This window comes from Alnus glutinosa, chromosome 5 (assembly GCF_958979055.1).
Source record: "Alnus glutinosa chromosome 5, dhAlnGlut1.1, whole genome shotgun sequence".
Taxonomy (NCBI): Eukaryota; Viridiplantae; Streptophyta; class Magnoliopsida; order Fagales; family Betulaceae; genus Alnus; species Alnus glutinosa.
Window position 1 is genome coordinate 12,057,257 of NC_084890.1, and position 17,898 is coordinate 12,075,154.

The 17,898-nt window shown below is 35.6% G+C and overlaps 1 protein-coding gene and 2 long non-coding RNA genes across 5 annotated transcripts; all 3 read right to left on the reverse strand.

The window, feature by feature from the left end:
* Nucleotides 1-227: 227 nt before the first annotated feature.
* LOC133867895 (protein DELAY OF GERMINATION 1) lies at nt 228-1,232 on the reverse strand. The gene is made up of 2 exons (XM_062304662.1): nt 772-1,232; nt 228-701 (listed from the first exon to the last, which is right to left on the reverse strand). The coding sequence occupies exons 1-2, from the start codon at nt 1,152-1,154 to the stop codon at nt 314-316; spliced, it is 771 nt and encodes a 256-aa protein (XP_062160646.1). The 5' UTR covers nt 1,155-1,232; the 3' UTR covers nt 228-313.
* Nucleotides 1,233-9,232: 8,000 nt separating this feature from the next.
* Nucleotides 9,233-11,371, reverse strand: LOC133867944 (uncharacterized). 2 transcript variants are annotated; one of them, XR_009900240.1, is made up of 3 exons: nt 10,373-11,371; nt 10,016-10,046; nt 9,233-9,441 (listed from the first exon to the last, which is right to left on the reverse strand). It is a non-coding gene; the product is annotated as an uncharacterized LOC133867944 (long non-coding RNA). The 2 variants fall into 2 exon arrangements; XR_009900239.1 differs by having other exon boundaries at nt 10,443-11,368.
* Nucleotides 11,372-14,865: 3,494 nt separating this feature from the next.
* On the reverse strand, nt 14,866-17,002 carry LOC133867897 (uncharacterized). Of its 2 annotated transcripts, none has more exons than XR_009900229.1 (3): nt 16,006-17,002; nt 15,649-15,679; nt 14,866-15,074 (listed from the first exon to the last, which is right to left on the reverse strand). It is a non-coding gene; the product is annotated as an uncharacterized LOC133867897 (long non-coding RNA). The 2 variants fall into 2 exon arrangements; XR_009900228.1 differs by having other exon boundaries at nt 16,076-16,998.
* Between the last annotated feature and the right edge of the window lie 896 nt (nt 17,003-17,898).

Genomic DNA, 17,898 nt, shown 5'->3' on the forward strand with positions numbered 1-17,898 from the left:
CTCATTGTTAATATGTTACATTTTTAATATGTAGAATTTTTTATGGCATTCAATGTATAAAACGACTTTAATTCACATAATTTGAGAATCTACAATTTTAAAGAAATTGTAAAGGATTAGGACCCCTGGGCTAACCTTTTTACAACTTGCTCGAAAAAAAAAGAAGAAAATCTTTAACAAAACTCAAAGCTTACATATGATTAGCTTATCCATATCGTATATAAATATTTACAGAGTACTACATTAATTATACACCATTTTATCTATTGATCAATAGTACTACATGATTCATATATCTATCTAAGAAATCTTCTTATACTTTCCTACCATGCTTCGAATCCCTACTTTTACCCCACTCATGCACGCACAGGTGCAGCTTCTTACCCGCCGCCAGAAACTCCACAGCCTGCGTTGGCGTTAATATCCCTATCAGCTCCTTCAGCGTGCTCAACCTCAGCCTATCCGCCTCCTCCAAAACACCCACCATCTCTTGCTCGTGCTTATCAAGAGCTCTGTCCACTTTCCCGTTCATCTCACCCACCTGGCTCAACTCGTTCACAATCACCAGAATCGGCTGGTCCGCCAGGTCCTCCTGCAAGCTCGCCATCTTGGCTGTCAGCTTCTCCTCAGCTCTTATCGTCTTCGCTTGTAAGCTGTTGATTTGCTGTATTTGTTTGGAAGAGAGTTCGCCGAGGTTTCCGCTTCCTAAAATATAAATTAAACGATTACATTTATATTTTTTTTTTGTTAACTTAAACTTTTGAAATAAACTGTGATTTATGACCTATGCCCTCGAGGAACTGGATGAGCTGAGCCTCAATCTCCAACCCGTGTAGGGCATAAACAAGCCGGATATATTGGGAAGGTCTACAGCCGGCGACCCAAAGCAGCGAGTTTTCCCAGTTGGTGCACCAGGAAGGTGCAAAGAAAGCAGAAACGTCAACGTGGGCAAGTTGTCTTCGCTTGACGGCGTAGTCTTGGAAGTGTTTGATGCATTTTTCTGCGAGTTGGGTTAAATTGTTTTCGTTGTTGGTGGTGGTGGTGGCGGTGGCGTGTAGGTTTAGGGCTTGGTGGAGGTCTGTGAGCTCCTGCTTTTGGAGATTCATCCATTTCAGGAAGCAGCATTGGGAGCGCTCATGGTCACCACTTGCCATTGAAATGGTTGAGAATTTTTGGACACATCGATGTGTGATATCTGCATGTTATTATATATGCTTGACAGTTGACACGTACGTGAGTCCAAATTGGCCCCAAACGGGACCAAACAGGGGAAGTCATCGATGCAAGCGGTGGCCGGGTTTTTGAAAAGTTTTGGACTTTTGTCGGTTGCCAAAGCAGAAAACAATATAATCTTCAGTTCTTAGCATCGATGCCCGGTATATTTATTAAGAATAATGTTATTTATAAGACGGAAATCATGCAGGACATGTAAAAGTAAAAATTAATTACTGATTTTTAAAATCATATTATTATAATAGTTGTATGATAATTGTACTTATAAGAGTCCAATAAATAACATTTATTTATTTAATTTTGAAAAATGTTATTTTTCTTATTCTCATCCAACTTCATATATAAATAACATATCTTTCTTTTTTTTTTTTTTTTTTTTTTTTTTTTTTTTTTTTAAAGTAAGTATTGATTTGAATATTTTCGAATAGTTGTTATATGATAGTCATAAGAGAGAACATAAATTGCACCATAAGGAAACCATAAGCAAATTTGAATATTTAGCGACGTGGGGTTAACCCACATGGATATGCAGCAACGTGGTTCTCGGGCATGTGGCTAGTTGGCCACGTGGTCTAATACATGTAGCTGATTATGGCCACGTGGAATGCGAGCACGTGGCCACATGGCCGCGTCCCCTATTTCGACGTGGCCATGTGGCCACGTGCGTTAATCCACGTGGCGACATGGTCACGTGCCCTAATTCTATGCGGCCATGTTGCCATGTGTACTTGTAATGTCCTAAAAAATATTTAATGAGTTTATTAAGATAAAAATAAAAATAGGTCTACTTGGTGTGGTAAAATAAAACAAAATGTTTCATTTTGATCCTATAGACTTGTAATTATAGCCAAGAAAATAAAATGCAAGAGAACATTTTAAAAGTCTAAAAAGAATTAGGAATTACAAAGAAATAAGAAATAAAAGAAAAAGAAAAGAAAAGGGTAAGACAATTAGTTAATTAAAAAGATATTATATATATATATATATATATATATATATATATGGCCGCACGGCCTTTCATTTGAAAGGCCGTACGGCCAAATCATGAAATGGCAGGCCCTTCAGTTCTAAAAAATAAAAATAAAAAATAAGTAAGTAACGTGAGGCGCACATGCGCCTCACTTATGAAAAAGGAATGAGACAGTGTGCCTCATTCATTCAGACCGTGAGAGTGTAGAAATGAGGGGAGGGGAGATTTAACACCATATTGATACGAAAAGCTTGATCTACGAAGATCCAACGATCTGATTTTCAATTCGTCTTCGGAAACGTGATCCTTGTACTCGGATCTACGTTCTTACCAATGGTTTTAAGGTAAAACACTAAACTCATAGTTTTGTGATTTTTGGATAAAATCCTAAATGTGAGTTTAATCTTTCTATATTCTTTAGATATTTGGGCTTATTGGAGCTTACTTGAGGCTACTCAAACTTTGGGTTGAAATTTGGTGAATTTGGGTAAGCTTTTCATCATGCCTTAACTTTCGGGTATTCGATTTATGTGAAATTTTATAAGATTAACTCGTAGTAAATGCCTTTGGGTTAGTTTTATTGTGATTAAGTTTGGAGAAACCCTAATTTGATGGGTAATATTAATTTGGGTTTTTAAAAAAAAATGTTTAAAACCTAGATTGTTAATTTGTGGGTTAATTGTGATGATAGTAATGATTAATCTCAAATTAACCATGGGTTTTGTAAAAATAAATATTGATGGGGCTAAGTTTTAATGTTAGTAACTTATATAAAAATTGGGATTTTTATTTATAAGCTTAGGAATACTGTAAAGTATGAGTTTAGGCAATTGATGGGTAAAATAGTTATTGAAGGACTTAAGTGATAGTTAGTGTAATTATTTGATGGAAACTAAATGGGTGCAATATGTGTGTTCAGCGGCACTTTGGGGAGTGAGCCTAGGACTTGTTAGTGTGGATGTGCAAGCAGTCAAGGTGAGTATTCTACTCACTGAGAAAAGATATTTTTATGTATTTTATAGAAATGCAAATGATATATGATTTTCTTACTGAACCAACGATATGCTAACATGTATGTTTTGGATGTTTTAAGTAGTTTCAATTATGTTGAAATATCAATGATGTTACGAAATGATGCATGAATGAAAGGTTTTGAATTGATTTGAAGTATCTGAAAGTGTGTTGCAGTTGGGATTTAATTATGCAAAGAAGAATGATGAAATTTCATGTTGATTGGTTCATGGTATTTGAAGAAAGCATGATTTGCAAAGAATAGGAATATAGAGTCAGAAAGCATGATTTGCAAAGAATAGGAGTATAGAGTTTGAATTGTAAAGCATAAAGCATGAACACATAATAATGAAAGACAGCGTAAGGCTCATAATAATGAAAGAGAGCGTAAGACTCATAATAACAAAGAGAGCGTAAGGCTCACAATGAATAAGAAGACTATCATGAGCATGCATAGCATTGTTTAAATTGTGTGATGTTTTCATGATAAATATATTGTAGTTTTGCTAGACGTATTAGTATGCATAAGAGTCTTGATAGAAAAAGAACTTATGTATATTGGTATCGGATGGTTGCATGATTTAAATGTCATTGTTTTCTATAATGAATCTCCTACGAATAATATTAGCTGCATAGTATGTTAAAACGCTTTATATTTGTCAGTGTATGCTATATCAGCTATGGGGATTTTCAAACAAAATTTTATAAAATTGGTAGCTGTTATAGTGTATGCATGACTAAAAAGGAAAAGTTGGTTCTTTGCGAAAACTCAGTGAATAATATACCTCTGAGGTCTTAGTGTATTTATTTATGCTAAGATGGTGGGCTCATAATTCCACCTATACGGATGTGGCAAACCCCCACAACCGTATAGATGTAGTTCCTGGACTGCAGGTACACCTGACTTTGAGAAAGACCCTGTAGCTGCGTATTTGGGATACTACGATTTAAGCACACCGCGACAGTCGTACTGAGTTGGGCTATGGAGTTCACTCTTTTGGGGTATTTTGTATATGGCTAGTGACGTAGGTGTCACATATTCTTTTGTGTAGCCATTCTTTTGTATCAATGGGTAAATGTAAACCTTAAGCTGTTAGACATATATATGGCTCTTTTGTATGGATCACTAGTTATTTTTAGATGTGCTTTCCGTTATGGTTGTTATATTACAATTACTCCGCTTCTAGATATTACTCTGAATATCAAGTACATGGTATGGAGCGTGTACGTATGTTGGCTGAGCGACATGTAGTTGTGCCACTGTGATGACCCGTTAATGTTTTATAAATGTTTTGTACAAAAAAAAAAAAAAAAAAATGGGTCCTCACAGTACTAATCCCACATGAGTAGCTCGCCACGTGGTCATTTGGACATGTCGCTGATACATTCAGCGACGTGGTCAACTAGACCACGTGGCGAGCTGGCTTGTATCAGCGACATGTCCAAATGACCACGTGGTGAGCTGGCCACAAGGCTACTGTAGCCACATGGTGATTTTCTTGAATTTTTGTAGTGTTAGTGCTTGTTTGAGTTTATTTCGATCGTAGATAGTTATGTTTGTTATTGCTTCGATTGATTAGTCTCTATTATTTGTCTATTTTATTTATTTATTTTTTATTTCACCTCTCCTCTATGCGTATGATGGGTTTGTGCATGTTTCAAGAAAAAAAGTATTTCATCAATGAGTTGAAAGTAATCCTAGTTTGTTGGTTTGATACGGTTATTTTGTAATTCATCTCAAAAAATTTCTTTGAGTTGTAATTGATTTGAGTTTTGTCACGGAATTGTCAAAGGGAAAGCTTGTTTGCTTTTTAGTATTCGCTAATTTGGTGTCAAAACATGTTTAGTAGTTGGTTGTATTTAAGGCTATATATGTCGGGATATGGTTTGGAGCTAAAATTATTTGGAAGTATTGGTCGAAACTTGTTCCAACAAGGATGGTCATCAATGTTAGTAAAAAAAAAACCCAAGAAACTTTTTCGAAGTCTTGTTCGCACTTCGTTAATTTGAACAAAATGGTGCATGAGGTCTCAATACTAAATCTGAGAGTCTTTTTCACACGGTCACACCATGTCCAAATTAAACAAGAGCTGCATGTGATTCCAAATCTTTTTTGAACAAGACTGCGATAGGATATGTGTTAAACCCTGGCCTACTTTGCCTAAAAAGTTTTGTTTTCTCTCCCTCTATATATATAAGCCTCGATCATAACCCACGACTTCTATGTACTGAGAGAGGTATTATTCCATCGTTTTGAGAGAAGTTAATTTTATCATTGCATTGGAGCCTAAACAGATCATAAACTTTCCATAGTTTCTTATTTGCCAAAGCAAACCACAGAAAAGCCAACACCCACCAGAGTTCTGGTTTGAAGTGGCCGGACGAGGTTCGTTCATGAAGGTGGTCCATATATAAAAGAAGGCCAAGGATTCTAGAATGCGTCATTAAAGTTACAAACTTATTTTAAGTAGACAATATGAAACATAAGTCTTATATATTGAATGCCTTTAGAGTTTGCCGCCCCAAAGTGACTTTAATTACTTTTAAAGATGCGCAGCTGGTTTGGTTATTGCATTGCCACCTAATATTCCCTACCCCTTTGAGCAAGGGAGAAATTTGGAAATCTCAATTGAAATTCTGTGTGCTATTTTTCCACGTGGCATTGATCTGCAGGGGTTAAGCCTTGGCAATCTACAAGAAGCTCTTCCTGTTTCTTGCGATGTTGTCGTTCCAAATTAAATGGCTTGCGGCAGTAACTTACACTACAAAAAAAGGCACAATCTGCCGCGTGTCTAGAGACGCGGGCAACTAGCCACGTGTCTTGATGACAACGTAGCTAGTTGTATAAGCCAAACAAGTGGCTGCGTGTATTTTTTACACGCGGCCACATAGCCGTGTGTAGTAAATACACGCGGCTAATTGTACACGTGTTTAAAATACACGTGTCTGACTAGACGCGTGTATTAATACACGTGTCTAATGAGACATGTGTATTAATACACGTGTCCAAATGGGCACGAGTATTAGTACACGTGTCCAATTGTACATGTGTATTTTATACACGTGTACAATTGACCGTGTGTAATTACTACACGTGGCCAAATGTTATTTTTTTTTTTCCAAATATATATTAAAAATAAAAAATTTTGGTTTTGTGTTCATTTTTTTTTAAAAAAAAAAAATTCTTATATAATTAACTATATATCATAATCTTAAATTTGTGCTATAAGTATATATAATTACGGTGTACATAGCATATACACGTAAGGTTAGGTTTTAGGGCTATATGCTATATGTAAATTATATACTTGGAGTTTACATATTGAGTTCCTTATATATATATGGTATACTGATAAGTACGTAAACCCTAACCTAATTTACATATTGTATTATATGCATAATTAAACCAAATTTAGTGCTATATATATATATATATATATATATATATATATATATATATATATATATATATAATTAAATCAAATAGTTCAAATTAAGGTTTAGTTTTATACACCATTTATGTTTAGAAAAGAAAAAAAAATAAAAAAATAACAAAGTTAAAAAACCTATAATTAATACTATATATATAGATTTGCATAATATATGCATGCATGCATGTAAATGGTTTAGAAACTATATACATTTATAATGACTTGTATATACCCTAACCTTGCTATTTATGGTTATATATAGTAAATGCAATTATTTTGAGGGTTCCGTGCTACATAATAAATTAAATACTTATGGTTTAGTCCCTTATATAGTACATACACATAGGGTTTATGGCTATATATAGTACATACACTTAGGGTTAGGGTTTATGGCTATATATAGTATGTATACTTAGGGTTAAGGTTTATAGCTATATATAGTAAATACACTTAGGGCTAGAGGTTTATAGCTATATATAGTATATATACTTAGGGTTAGGGTTTATCGATATATATAGTATATACACTTAGGATTAGGGTTTATAGCTATATATAATATTTACACTTAGAGTTTATAGCTATATATAATATATACACTTAGGCCAATGGCTATATATAGTACATACACTTAGGGTTAGGGTTTATGGATATATATAGTATATACACTTAGGGTTAGGATTTATAGCTATATATAGTATATACACTTAGGGTTAGGGTTTATAGTTATATATAGTATATATACTTAGGGTTAGGATTTATCGCTATATATAGTATATACACTTAGGGCTATGGTTTATAATTTAATTGATTTTACATTTTATGAATAATAATGTCAATATATTTTTCACTTGTCATTATTGTACACTTTTAAATATAACATTAAATCCTAGATTGATTATAATTAGATTGTTCCGATATTATAAAAATTCGAATGAATTTGGCTTAGGTGTTGTTACAAAAAAGTACAGTATATTTACTCTAATTTTGTATGAGAAAGATTGTGATATTAAATCTAAACAGTTGGAAAAATGAAAAAAACTATAGCGTATATCTTATAGTTTTTTTACGTCATTTAAGTCGAATTTTATTCAATCAAATTAAAGAGAGAATCTCCTCAAACAATTAAAAAATTAAAAATTAAAAAGTTAAATGTTGATTTTTTTCATTTTTTAAAGAGAAATGTTTAATTTCATTCTCTTATACATCTCTTATCCATGTTTGTACAAGAGATGTGTAAATCGATCACTGAATTTATGTACTATATGTGGGTTTTATAAATACAATATTAAATTTTCCGAAAAAAAAGGGGAATAAAAATGATATATATATGGCTATATATATATATATATATATATATAGCCATATACACTTAGGATTATGGTTTATGACTATATATAGTACATACACTTATGGTTAGGGTTTATGGCTATATATAGTACATACACTTAGGATTAGGGTTTATGGCTATATATAGTACATACACTTAGGGTTAGGGTTTATGATTATATATAGTACATACACTTAGGGTTAGGGTTTATGACTATATATAGTACATACACTCAGGGTTAGGGTTTATGGCTATATATAGTACGTACACTTAGGGTTAGGGTTTATGTACATATATAGTACATACACTTAGGTTAGGGTTTATGACTATATATAGTACATAAACTTAGGGTTAGGGTTTATGGCTATATATAGTACATACACTTAGGGTTAGGGTTTATGGTTATATATAGTACATACATTTAGGGTTAGGGTTTATGTACATATATAGTATATACACTTAGGTTAGGGTTTATGACTATATATAGTACATACACTTAGGCTTAGGGTTTATGACTATATATAGTACATACACTTAGGGTTAGGGTTTATGACTATATATAGTACATACACTCAGGGTTAGGGTTTATGGCTATGTATAGTACATACACTCAGGGTTAGGGTTTATGTACATATATAGCACATATACTTAGGTTAGGGTTTATGACTATATATAGTACATACACTTAGGGTTAGGGTTTATATACATATATAGTACATACACTTAGGTTAGGGTTTATGACTATATATAGTACATACACTTAGGGTTAGGGTTTATGGCTATATATAATACATACACTTAGGGTTATGGTTTATGTACATATATAGTATATACACTTAGGTTAGAGTTTTTGAGTATATATGGTACAAACACTTAGGGTTAGGGGTTATGATTTAGTTTTAAGGTTAGGGTGTCGTTTTATAAGTTATAGTTTATATAAATTTATATAAACCCTAAAACATATTTGTATTTATATAAAATGCACACACTTAGGCTCGGGTTAGGGAGCCTAAGTGTATGTGATTGTCGTCAGCAAATCATCCATTGTATCCATTCAAAGAATAAATCACAATGGATATCATCTTTCAAACTGATAAAACAATGTATTCATCGATTGAAACTGTAACGCCCCGAATTTGAGCCAGCAAATTCGTAAGCAGAAACCTCCGGTTTCCACGTGACGTTACTACATCAGAGATAAACTCTCGCAGCGGAATATATTTTTAACCAACATGCTTGGATTAAATAACACATTAGAGCTTTTAAATTAAATACCTCTAGATATTCATTAGAAAATTCTTATAACAAATACAAGGAAACAGGTGTCCATAATGACACAAAAGAATACATATAAATCATTAGCAATTTTGTCAATATAAAATGCTATAAACACAGAAGACTACAAACAAAATATAAACTATGCGTCCTTAGCTATAAAACCTCTTGAGTTCTGGTCTTTGTCTATTAACCTGCATTAACGGAATATATGTATATAGGAACAAAAACACAAAACAACCAAAGTGAGTCCACTGTTTCCAATAATACGGTGAATACTGATTTACTTAATAAATTCTCTTAACATGCAGTTATGGCTTTATAACCATGCGTATAATGCAAATGTATGAGTTGTATGAATATGCATCGTAGTAACCATTTAGTTTGTATTTTATGATCATCTTTCTTCAGACCTCTCGTTCTAGGTTATCAGAACCCGTTCACGTCCGTTGCCTCCCACTTAAAGTCTTACCTGTTTTTACTGGAATCCTACCGGTCCCAGCATTAGTTATATATTAAGACTTCGGACTCGCACTTTTTAGGGTTCACTGATGAGCCTTTCTTCCCCTTGCTACTACATTAGCTTTGGTTTTTTAACCCCCCAAGTCAACTGATGCACTGGCTATCTTATCAGCCGTATTTTATTATTTTAGACACAACATGCTATGCATGATCGGCCACATGCAATGAACAAATTAAATAAAACAATAAACACAATATTATGGAAAAACCACCAGCTTCGTTCTCAGTAAGTATAGAAATACTTACAGCCAATTCATGCAGTCTCTCAAGTCATCATCTGAAAAATTATAGGTATATCCACACAAAGTGTTAACATCATTTAGCACAAATCCTAATTCTATTTATAAAACCTCTTTGCCTAATGTTATTATTATTCTTAGTTTTAACACTTAAACCATCCTCTAATATTTTTAATAGCACCGATTATTCATTTTCCATATTATTCTACATATGATTTAAACACTCAATAAATATAATATACATTAATAAGTTATTTATCAAAATATTCAATTCTATATTTATCAAAGTTATAATCTAAAATACTTATTAATTGATTTCATGTAAGTATATACCATTAAGTTAATTAAAAACCCAGAAACTCACATTAAGGATTTTACTAGAAAATCTAGTGAAAACGGTGAGTTTGGTCACGGGAAGTCGCCGGAAAAGTTACCGGAAAAGTCGCCGGAAGACTCTGCCAGAGACGGGTCACCGGCGGGTCGGGTCTCCGGGTTCAGGTCATGGTTGGATCACTGCTGGGTCAGGCTCAGCGGGTCTGGGCTGAAATTGGTTCGTGGGCCGACTGGGTTGGGCTTGCTTGCTGGGATGGGCTGGACTGGGCTCAGCTACTGCTTGCTGGACTGGGCTCACGGGTCACGGGTTGGGCCGGGGTTCACGGGTTCAGCTGGATCGTCTGGGTTGGGCCGAGGTTCACGGGTCTGGTCTGAATCGCAGCTGGAATGGGCTTCTGGGTCGGTGGTCTTCACGGCTGGGTCATGGATCATGGCTGGATCACGCACGGGTTCGTTGGGTTCATGGTTTCACGGCTGGGTTGGACGGGTCGTGGTTCACGGCTCCACGATCGGGTCCTGGGTCACGCCGGGATGGGATGGGCTCTGCTGGGTGACGCCGTCCGCCAGCCATCGGTGCTGAGTTGTGGGTTTTGGCTGGGCTCACGCCGGATCTTCGGGTTTGCTTGGGGTTCACGGCTTCGGGTCTCTCATCTTCTCTCTCTCGGTCTGCTACAATCGGCCGGGACTCTACTGAAGGATCGGCCGGATCTCCCTCTCTGCCTCTGTTTCTCTCTTCATTTCACTCCTTCTTTCTCTCTCAAATTCTGCTTCTCTCTCAATTCTCTACTTACTCTTAATCTCTTGCTTGCTTCTATTTCTCATCTCATCTCATCTCATCTCATCTCTTTCTCTCAACTCACTCTCCTACTCTCAATCTCAATTCCTCATATGCATCGGGACAGCAAAGAATAAGAGACAGTGGGGGAGGAAATTAAGAAGATCAGAAGGAAGAAGCTTAGTTCATGGGAGGTGCGAGTATTTTCTGAAGGGAAACAGACAGTTTTAAAAGAATAAGTGTCGGCAAGAATGTCGGCAATGGATTATAGCAGGTGGACGGCTGATTAAAAATAATCAATTTATGAATAAATAAATATAAACACTGTCGGTGGAAGAGAGTGTCGGTAAGCATTTTATCAGAAAATGCATCGAATCACCTGCAGATATTATTGCAGATTTAGGTATTTTTACTCTAGGTCTTTATTAATAATAATTCACTAGAGTGTAATTTTAAACCCGTTTTGAGTCTAGTTCGTTTCATAGGTAATATTATTATCTCAATAATATTTAAACATAATAAATTTATAAACCAAATATATATTGTACATATTACACATTAATATTATTTATTAATATTATTATGCCAATTAGTCTACTGAATAATTCCATCAGTCTATTCATTTAATCTTAAATTCTAGTTTAAGACATTAATTGCATTACTAAAAATCTGGGGCGCTACATTCCTCCCCCCTTAATGGAATTTCGTCCCCGAAATTCGTAAACTATGCTTCGCATAAAGTTTACCTAATGAAAGATTTAGATCTCTAATTCTTAAGTCTAGCGTCACAGATTTTATGTGAAACATCTAATTATTAAACATGAAAATAAACAAGCATACAACACCGAATGACAAATTATCATATATAGAATTATAACAAGAAATATAATAGATCAAACAAATGTGTAGCTTGAAGAAGGGAAAATATTCATTTCTCATTATAGGAAAATCTCTCGTACAACAAATCCTTTTTGTGATGATGTTTTCTGATAATCTTGGTGGAAAGCTTGCCAAATGAGAACATGGAAGCCTCGAAGGTGAGGAAGGTGGGGAAGGTGAAGAAAGCAAAGAAGTCAAGGCAAGCAATCCGGAAAGGATATGAGTGCGGTACTCATATCGTAGTGCTCTCTCTCTTCTGTCATAGATCGCCATCACTGGATTGTGGATGGATGCGAGGAGAGTCCAGGTTGATATGGCGGAAGAGAAGGTCTTGCATGATCAAGGATAATCTTGCTTCTGGATAGTATGATCAAGAATAATCTTGCTTCTGTGTTTATGAATCTGTTTGTGATGCTGCATTTTTCTAACTATAGGTTTGAAAATTTGGTTATCGAACTACATCTTCTTTCGTAGGAGGCGATGATAAGTTCAGATTAGAAGGAAAATTTGGCTCTCAAAGTGTGAAGGGTTGAGAGCTCAAGGGTGTGCTTTGCATGAGAGAAGACGAGTGAATTTATAGAGGAGATTTGAGAGGGGACGGTGCAAGTGGTGCCGACAGTGGATCGTAATATCTCCATCCCATTCTCGGAATGCTCATCCAGCTCTATCTCGAGATGCTCTTCCAGCTCTGCAAGGTGCGAAAGGTGCGGCGAGAAATCCGGAAAAGTCATTGGGTGAATTCGGAATTCGAGAAGGTGAAAAGGGTGAAAGCCGAAAGGAAAGAGAGCTCGTGATTCGAGAGTTGTCCACTAGTGGTAGTGGCAGCTGCGCTCTGAATGACGTTGATTAGACTGCGTCTCATTCACTGATTAAGTTCTCTTTTCTTCCTTCAGATCTTTCGAATAACCGCTTCATTTCTTTCTTTTCTCCATCAGGTCCTTTGAGGGGTATCATCATTTTCTTAGTTTTCCAAAAAAAAATGGCTTCTTCATCCTCTCAAAATAATCTTGATCTGAATGCTGCGCCTGTAGTACCAGAAATTTGGCGCCCATTGTTCCTATCTCAGAGAGGTCCTCTTCTGACTAATGACTCTGTGATGCTGAGTGATGCAGTAGCTGCATCTGTAGCTCAAGGCATCATGACTCCTCGAGATGAAAAGTTGTTGGCTGATAGGACTGATGTCCAAGCCATCAATGATTCTTTAGCATTCAGTATTCAGGGTGCTTCTTCGGTTTCCAATATGGCTCGCCGTCTGCAAGTTCGAGGGAACGAAATTCAAGCGTTGAAAGCTCAAATTTTGACCTTGCAGCGAATGTATATGGACTTTAGGCGAAGGAATCGGGTTCTTCAGCAGGAGAATAAAAGGTTGAAGAAGGTGGTGAATTCCTATGCGAAAGACTTGGAAAAGAGGTATGCTGACTTGGAGCAGAATACCAATCGTCTCCAAGAACAACACCAGGACCTCTTGCGTGTAGTCCAAAACCTCAGGGTTTTCCGCCCAGAAACTTAGTCAGGTATTCTATTTGATCTAGCAATTCTTTATTTACAAAAATAAATAACTAACTGCAGTATTATAAAATACCTGCAGGTATAAGCATACCAGTATTCTCCGGAAATGGTGCAGAAAAGGTCCTGTTTTGCAAGTCTTTTTTTTTTTTTTTTTTTTTTTTTTTGAATCAAAAGTAGTTCATTTGTAAGACAATAATTATTCTTTTACGCACCGTTCTTATCATCTAATATGTCTGTAATCTATTGAACTATTTATTTCTACTCGATCTTTTACTAAGGTGTAATTTTTATATGGTACTATGTTCTTCTTTCTATTTCTGCATAATTACTATCATCCTCAAATTTCATTAGATTAAATCTTTAGTATTACTCCAATTTAGTTATGCAGTCAATCAATACTTAAATTTGCTAATCATAAACTTATCCATCAAGTAAGGATTTCTAAGAGAATCAATAAATCATATAATCAAGATTTTATTTAACTTAAGCTCTAGAAAACCTCAATAATATATAAACTTCTCTAAAGTTTGTCAGATGCATAGGGGAAAATAATCTCTCCAAAAATCATCAAATTATTTGATCAACTAATTTCCTCAAATATATATAAATCAGTAATTTACGCTTTATACACTTATCTTCAAAAGATACCAGATTTGGAATAATAGATGCATTAATCATAACATATCTTTTCTTACATTCTAGGGTTAATCGGATAGACCTCAAAGCCTCAAAATTTATTTCTGATCCTTAGGTTATCCTTATTATGGTTATGGGAAAGTTGTATCTCTAAGCACATGAAATATCTATAGAGTGATTTATAAATTTACTAACTTAATATCCATAAATTATTTCAACAGATTAAACATTTGGATTCTGTAATCTATATCTCCAAAAAGAAACATTTATGACTATACCTCAAAATAATACTAGATATCAAATCATCTTAATTCTGAAATTACTTCTATTTACATACCTCCGGTTTCTTATCCCTTTACGCTAGGATCATCATCAAGGTGGAAGGTTTCTGCACTAAAATACATCACACAAAGTATTTTATAAAAATGGTTTACACCTATAGCTCTTGTGTTATTCTTAGACATCTAGGGTCAAGTCTTTAAGGTCCTCAGAGCAAACTGCTCTGACACCATACTGTAACTTACCCAAGTTACAGTATGACACTGAATGTTCACTAGGTCGCAGAACAATTGCTCTGATACCATACTGTAACGCCCCGAATTTGAGCCAGCAAATTCGTAAGCAGAAACCTCCGGTTTCCACGTGACGTTACTACATCAGAGATAAACTCTCGCAGCGGAATATATTTTTAACCAACATGCTTGGATTAAATAACACATTAGAGCTTTTAAATTAAATACCTCTAGATATTCATTAGAAAATTCTTATAACAAATACAAGGAAACAGGTGTCCATAATGACACAAAAGAATACATATAAATCATTAGCAATTTTGTCAATATAAAATGCTATAAACACAGAAGACTACAAACAAAATATAAACTATGCGTCCTTAGCTATAAAACCTCTTGAGTTCTGGTCTTTGTCTATTAACCTGCATTAACGGAATATATGTATATAGGAACAAAAACACAAAACAACCAAAGTGAGTCCACTGTTTCCAATAATACGGTGAATACTGATTTACTTAATAAATTCTCTTAACATGCAGTTATGGCTTTATAACCATGCGTATAATGCAAATGTATGAGTTGTATGAATATGCATCGTAGTAACCATTTAGTTTGTATTTTATGATCATCTTTCTTCAGACCTCTCGTTCTAGGTTATCAGAACCCGTTCACGTCCGTTGCCTCCCACTTAAAGTCTTACCTGTTTTTACTGGAATCCTACCGGTCCCAGCATTAGTTATATATTAAGACTTCGGACTCGCACTTTTTAGGGTTCACTGATGAGCCTTTCTTCCCCTTGCTACTACATCAGCTTTGGTTTTTTAACCCCCCAAGTCAACTGATGCACTGGCTATCTTATCAGCCGTATTTTATTATTTTAGACACAACATGCTATGCATGATCGGCCACATGCAATGAACAAATTAAATAAAACAATAAACACAATATTATGGAAAAACCACCAGCTTCGTTCTCAGTAAGTATAGAAATACTTACAGCCAATTCATGCAGTCTCTCAAGTCATCATCTGAAAAATTATAGGTATATCCACACAAAGTGTTAACATCATTTAGCACAAATCCTAATTCTATTTATAAAACCTCTTTGCCTAATGTTATTATTATTCTTAGTTTTAACACTTAAACCATCCTCTAATATTTTTAATAGCACCGATTATTCATTTTCCATATTATTCTACATATGATTTAAACACTCAATAAATATAATATACATTAATAAGTTATTTATCAAAATATTCAATTCTATATTTATCAAAGTTATAATCTAAAATACTTATTAATTGATTTCATGTAAGTATATACCATTAAGTTAATTAAAAACCCAGAAACTCACATTAAGGATTTTACTAGAAAATCTAGTGAAAACGGTGAGTTTGGTCACGGGAAGTCGCCGGAAAAGTTACCGGAAAAGTCGCCGGAAGACTCTGCCAGAGACGGGTCACCGGCGGGTCGGGTCTCCGGGTTCAGGTCATGGTTGGATCACTGCTGGGTCAGGCTCAGCGGGTCTGGGCTGAAATTGGTTCGTGGGCCGACTGGGTTGGGCTTGCTTGCTGGGATGGGCTGGACTGGGCTCAGCTACTGCTTGCTGGACTGGGCTCACGGGTCACGGGTTGGGCCGGGGTTCACGGGTTCAGCTGGATCGTCTGGGTTGGGCCGAGGTTCACGGGTCTGGTCTGAATCGCAGCTGGAATGGGCTTCTGGGTCGGTGGTCTTCACGGCTGGGTCATGGATCATGGCTGGATCACGCACGGGTTCGTTGGGTTCATGGTTTCACGGCTGGGTTGGACGGGTCGTGGTTCACGGCTCCACGATCGGGTCCTGGGTCACGCCGGGATGGGATGGGCTCTGCTGGGTGACGCCGTCCGCCAGCCATCGGTGCTGAGTTGTGGGTTTTGGCTGGGCTCACGCCGGATCTTCGGGTTTGCTTGGGGTTCACGGCTTCGGGTCTCTCATCTTCTCTCTCTCGGTCTGCTACAATCGGCCGGGACTCTACTGAAGGATCGGCCGGATCTCCCTCTCTGCCTCTGTTTCTCTCTTCATTTCACTCCTTCTTTCTCTCTCAAATTCTGCTTCTCTCTCAATTCTCTACTTACTCTTAATCTCTTGCTTGCTTCTATTTCTCATCTCATCTCATCTCATCTCATCTCTTTCTCTCAACTCACTCTCCTACTCTCAATCTCAATTCCTCATATGCATCGGGACAGCAAAGAATAAGAGACAGTGGGGGAGGAAATTAAGAAGATCAGAAGGAAGAAGCTTAGTTCATGGGAGGTGCGAGTATTTTCTGAAGGGAAACAGACAGTTTTAAAAGAATAAGTGTCGGCAAGAATGTCGGCAATGGATTATAGCAGGTGGACGGCTGATTAAAAATAATCAATTTATGAATAAATAAATATAAACACTGTCGGTGGAAGAGAGTGTCGGTAAGCATTTTATCAGAAAATGCATCGAATCACCTGCAGATATTATTGCAGATTTAGGTATTTTTACTCTAGGTCTTTATTAATAATAATTCACTAGAGTGTAATTTTAAACCCGTTTTGAGTCTAGTTCGTTTCATAGGTAATATTATTATCTCAATAATATTTAAACATAATAAATTTATAAACCAAATATATATTGTACATATTACACATTAATATTATTTATTAATATTATTATGCCAATTAGTCTACTGAATAATTCCATCAGTCTATTCATTTAATCTTAAATTCTAGTTTAAGACATTAATTGCATTACTAAAAATCTGGGGCGCTACAGAAACACATCAAATGTCCTCTTTCTACTACTAACCACATTCATTGCAAAAGATAAAACATTAAATGAATGGAACTTGAACAACATAATGATATAACATTAAATGTGCTAGTAGTACTACAAGAGTGTCATCAATGGAGAGGTTTCATCCTCAACCTTAGTTGAGAGTTCTAGCCTCTCATGACTAAGAACACCACAAAAACTTGAAGAACAAACATGAAAATAGAAAGAAAAAAAAAAAAAAAAAAAAAAAGCTTTACAAAGACAAATGTCTAGAGAAAAGAGCTACTGAAATAAACAACAAAATGCACAAAATTAAACCTAGCTACTGCCTCTGAACTCTCCCAACAAGGAGGCATGACTATGGCTTTATAGAAGGAAATTAGGGTTAGAAACCAATGTAAAATGACTCCTCTAACCTCCTCTAGGGTTCGTCTCTTGCTAGAGACAACCAAGGTCACGAAACCAG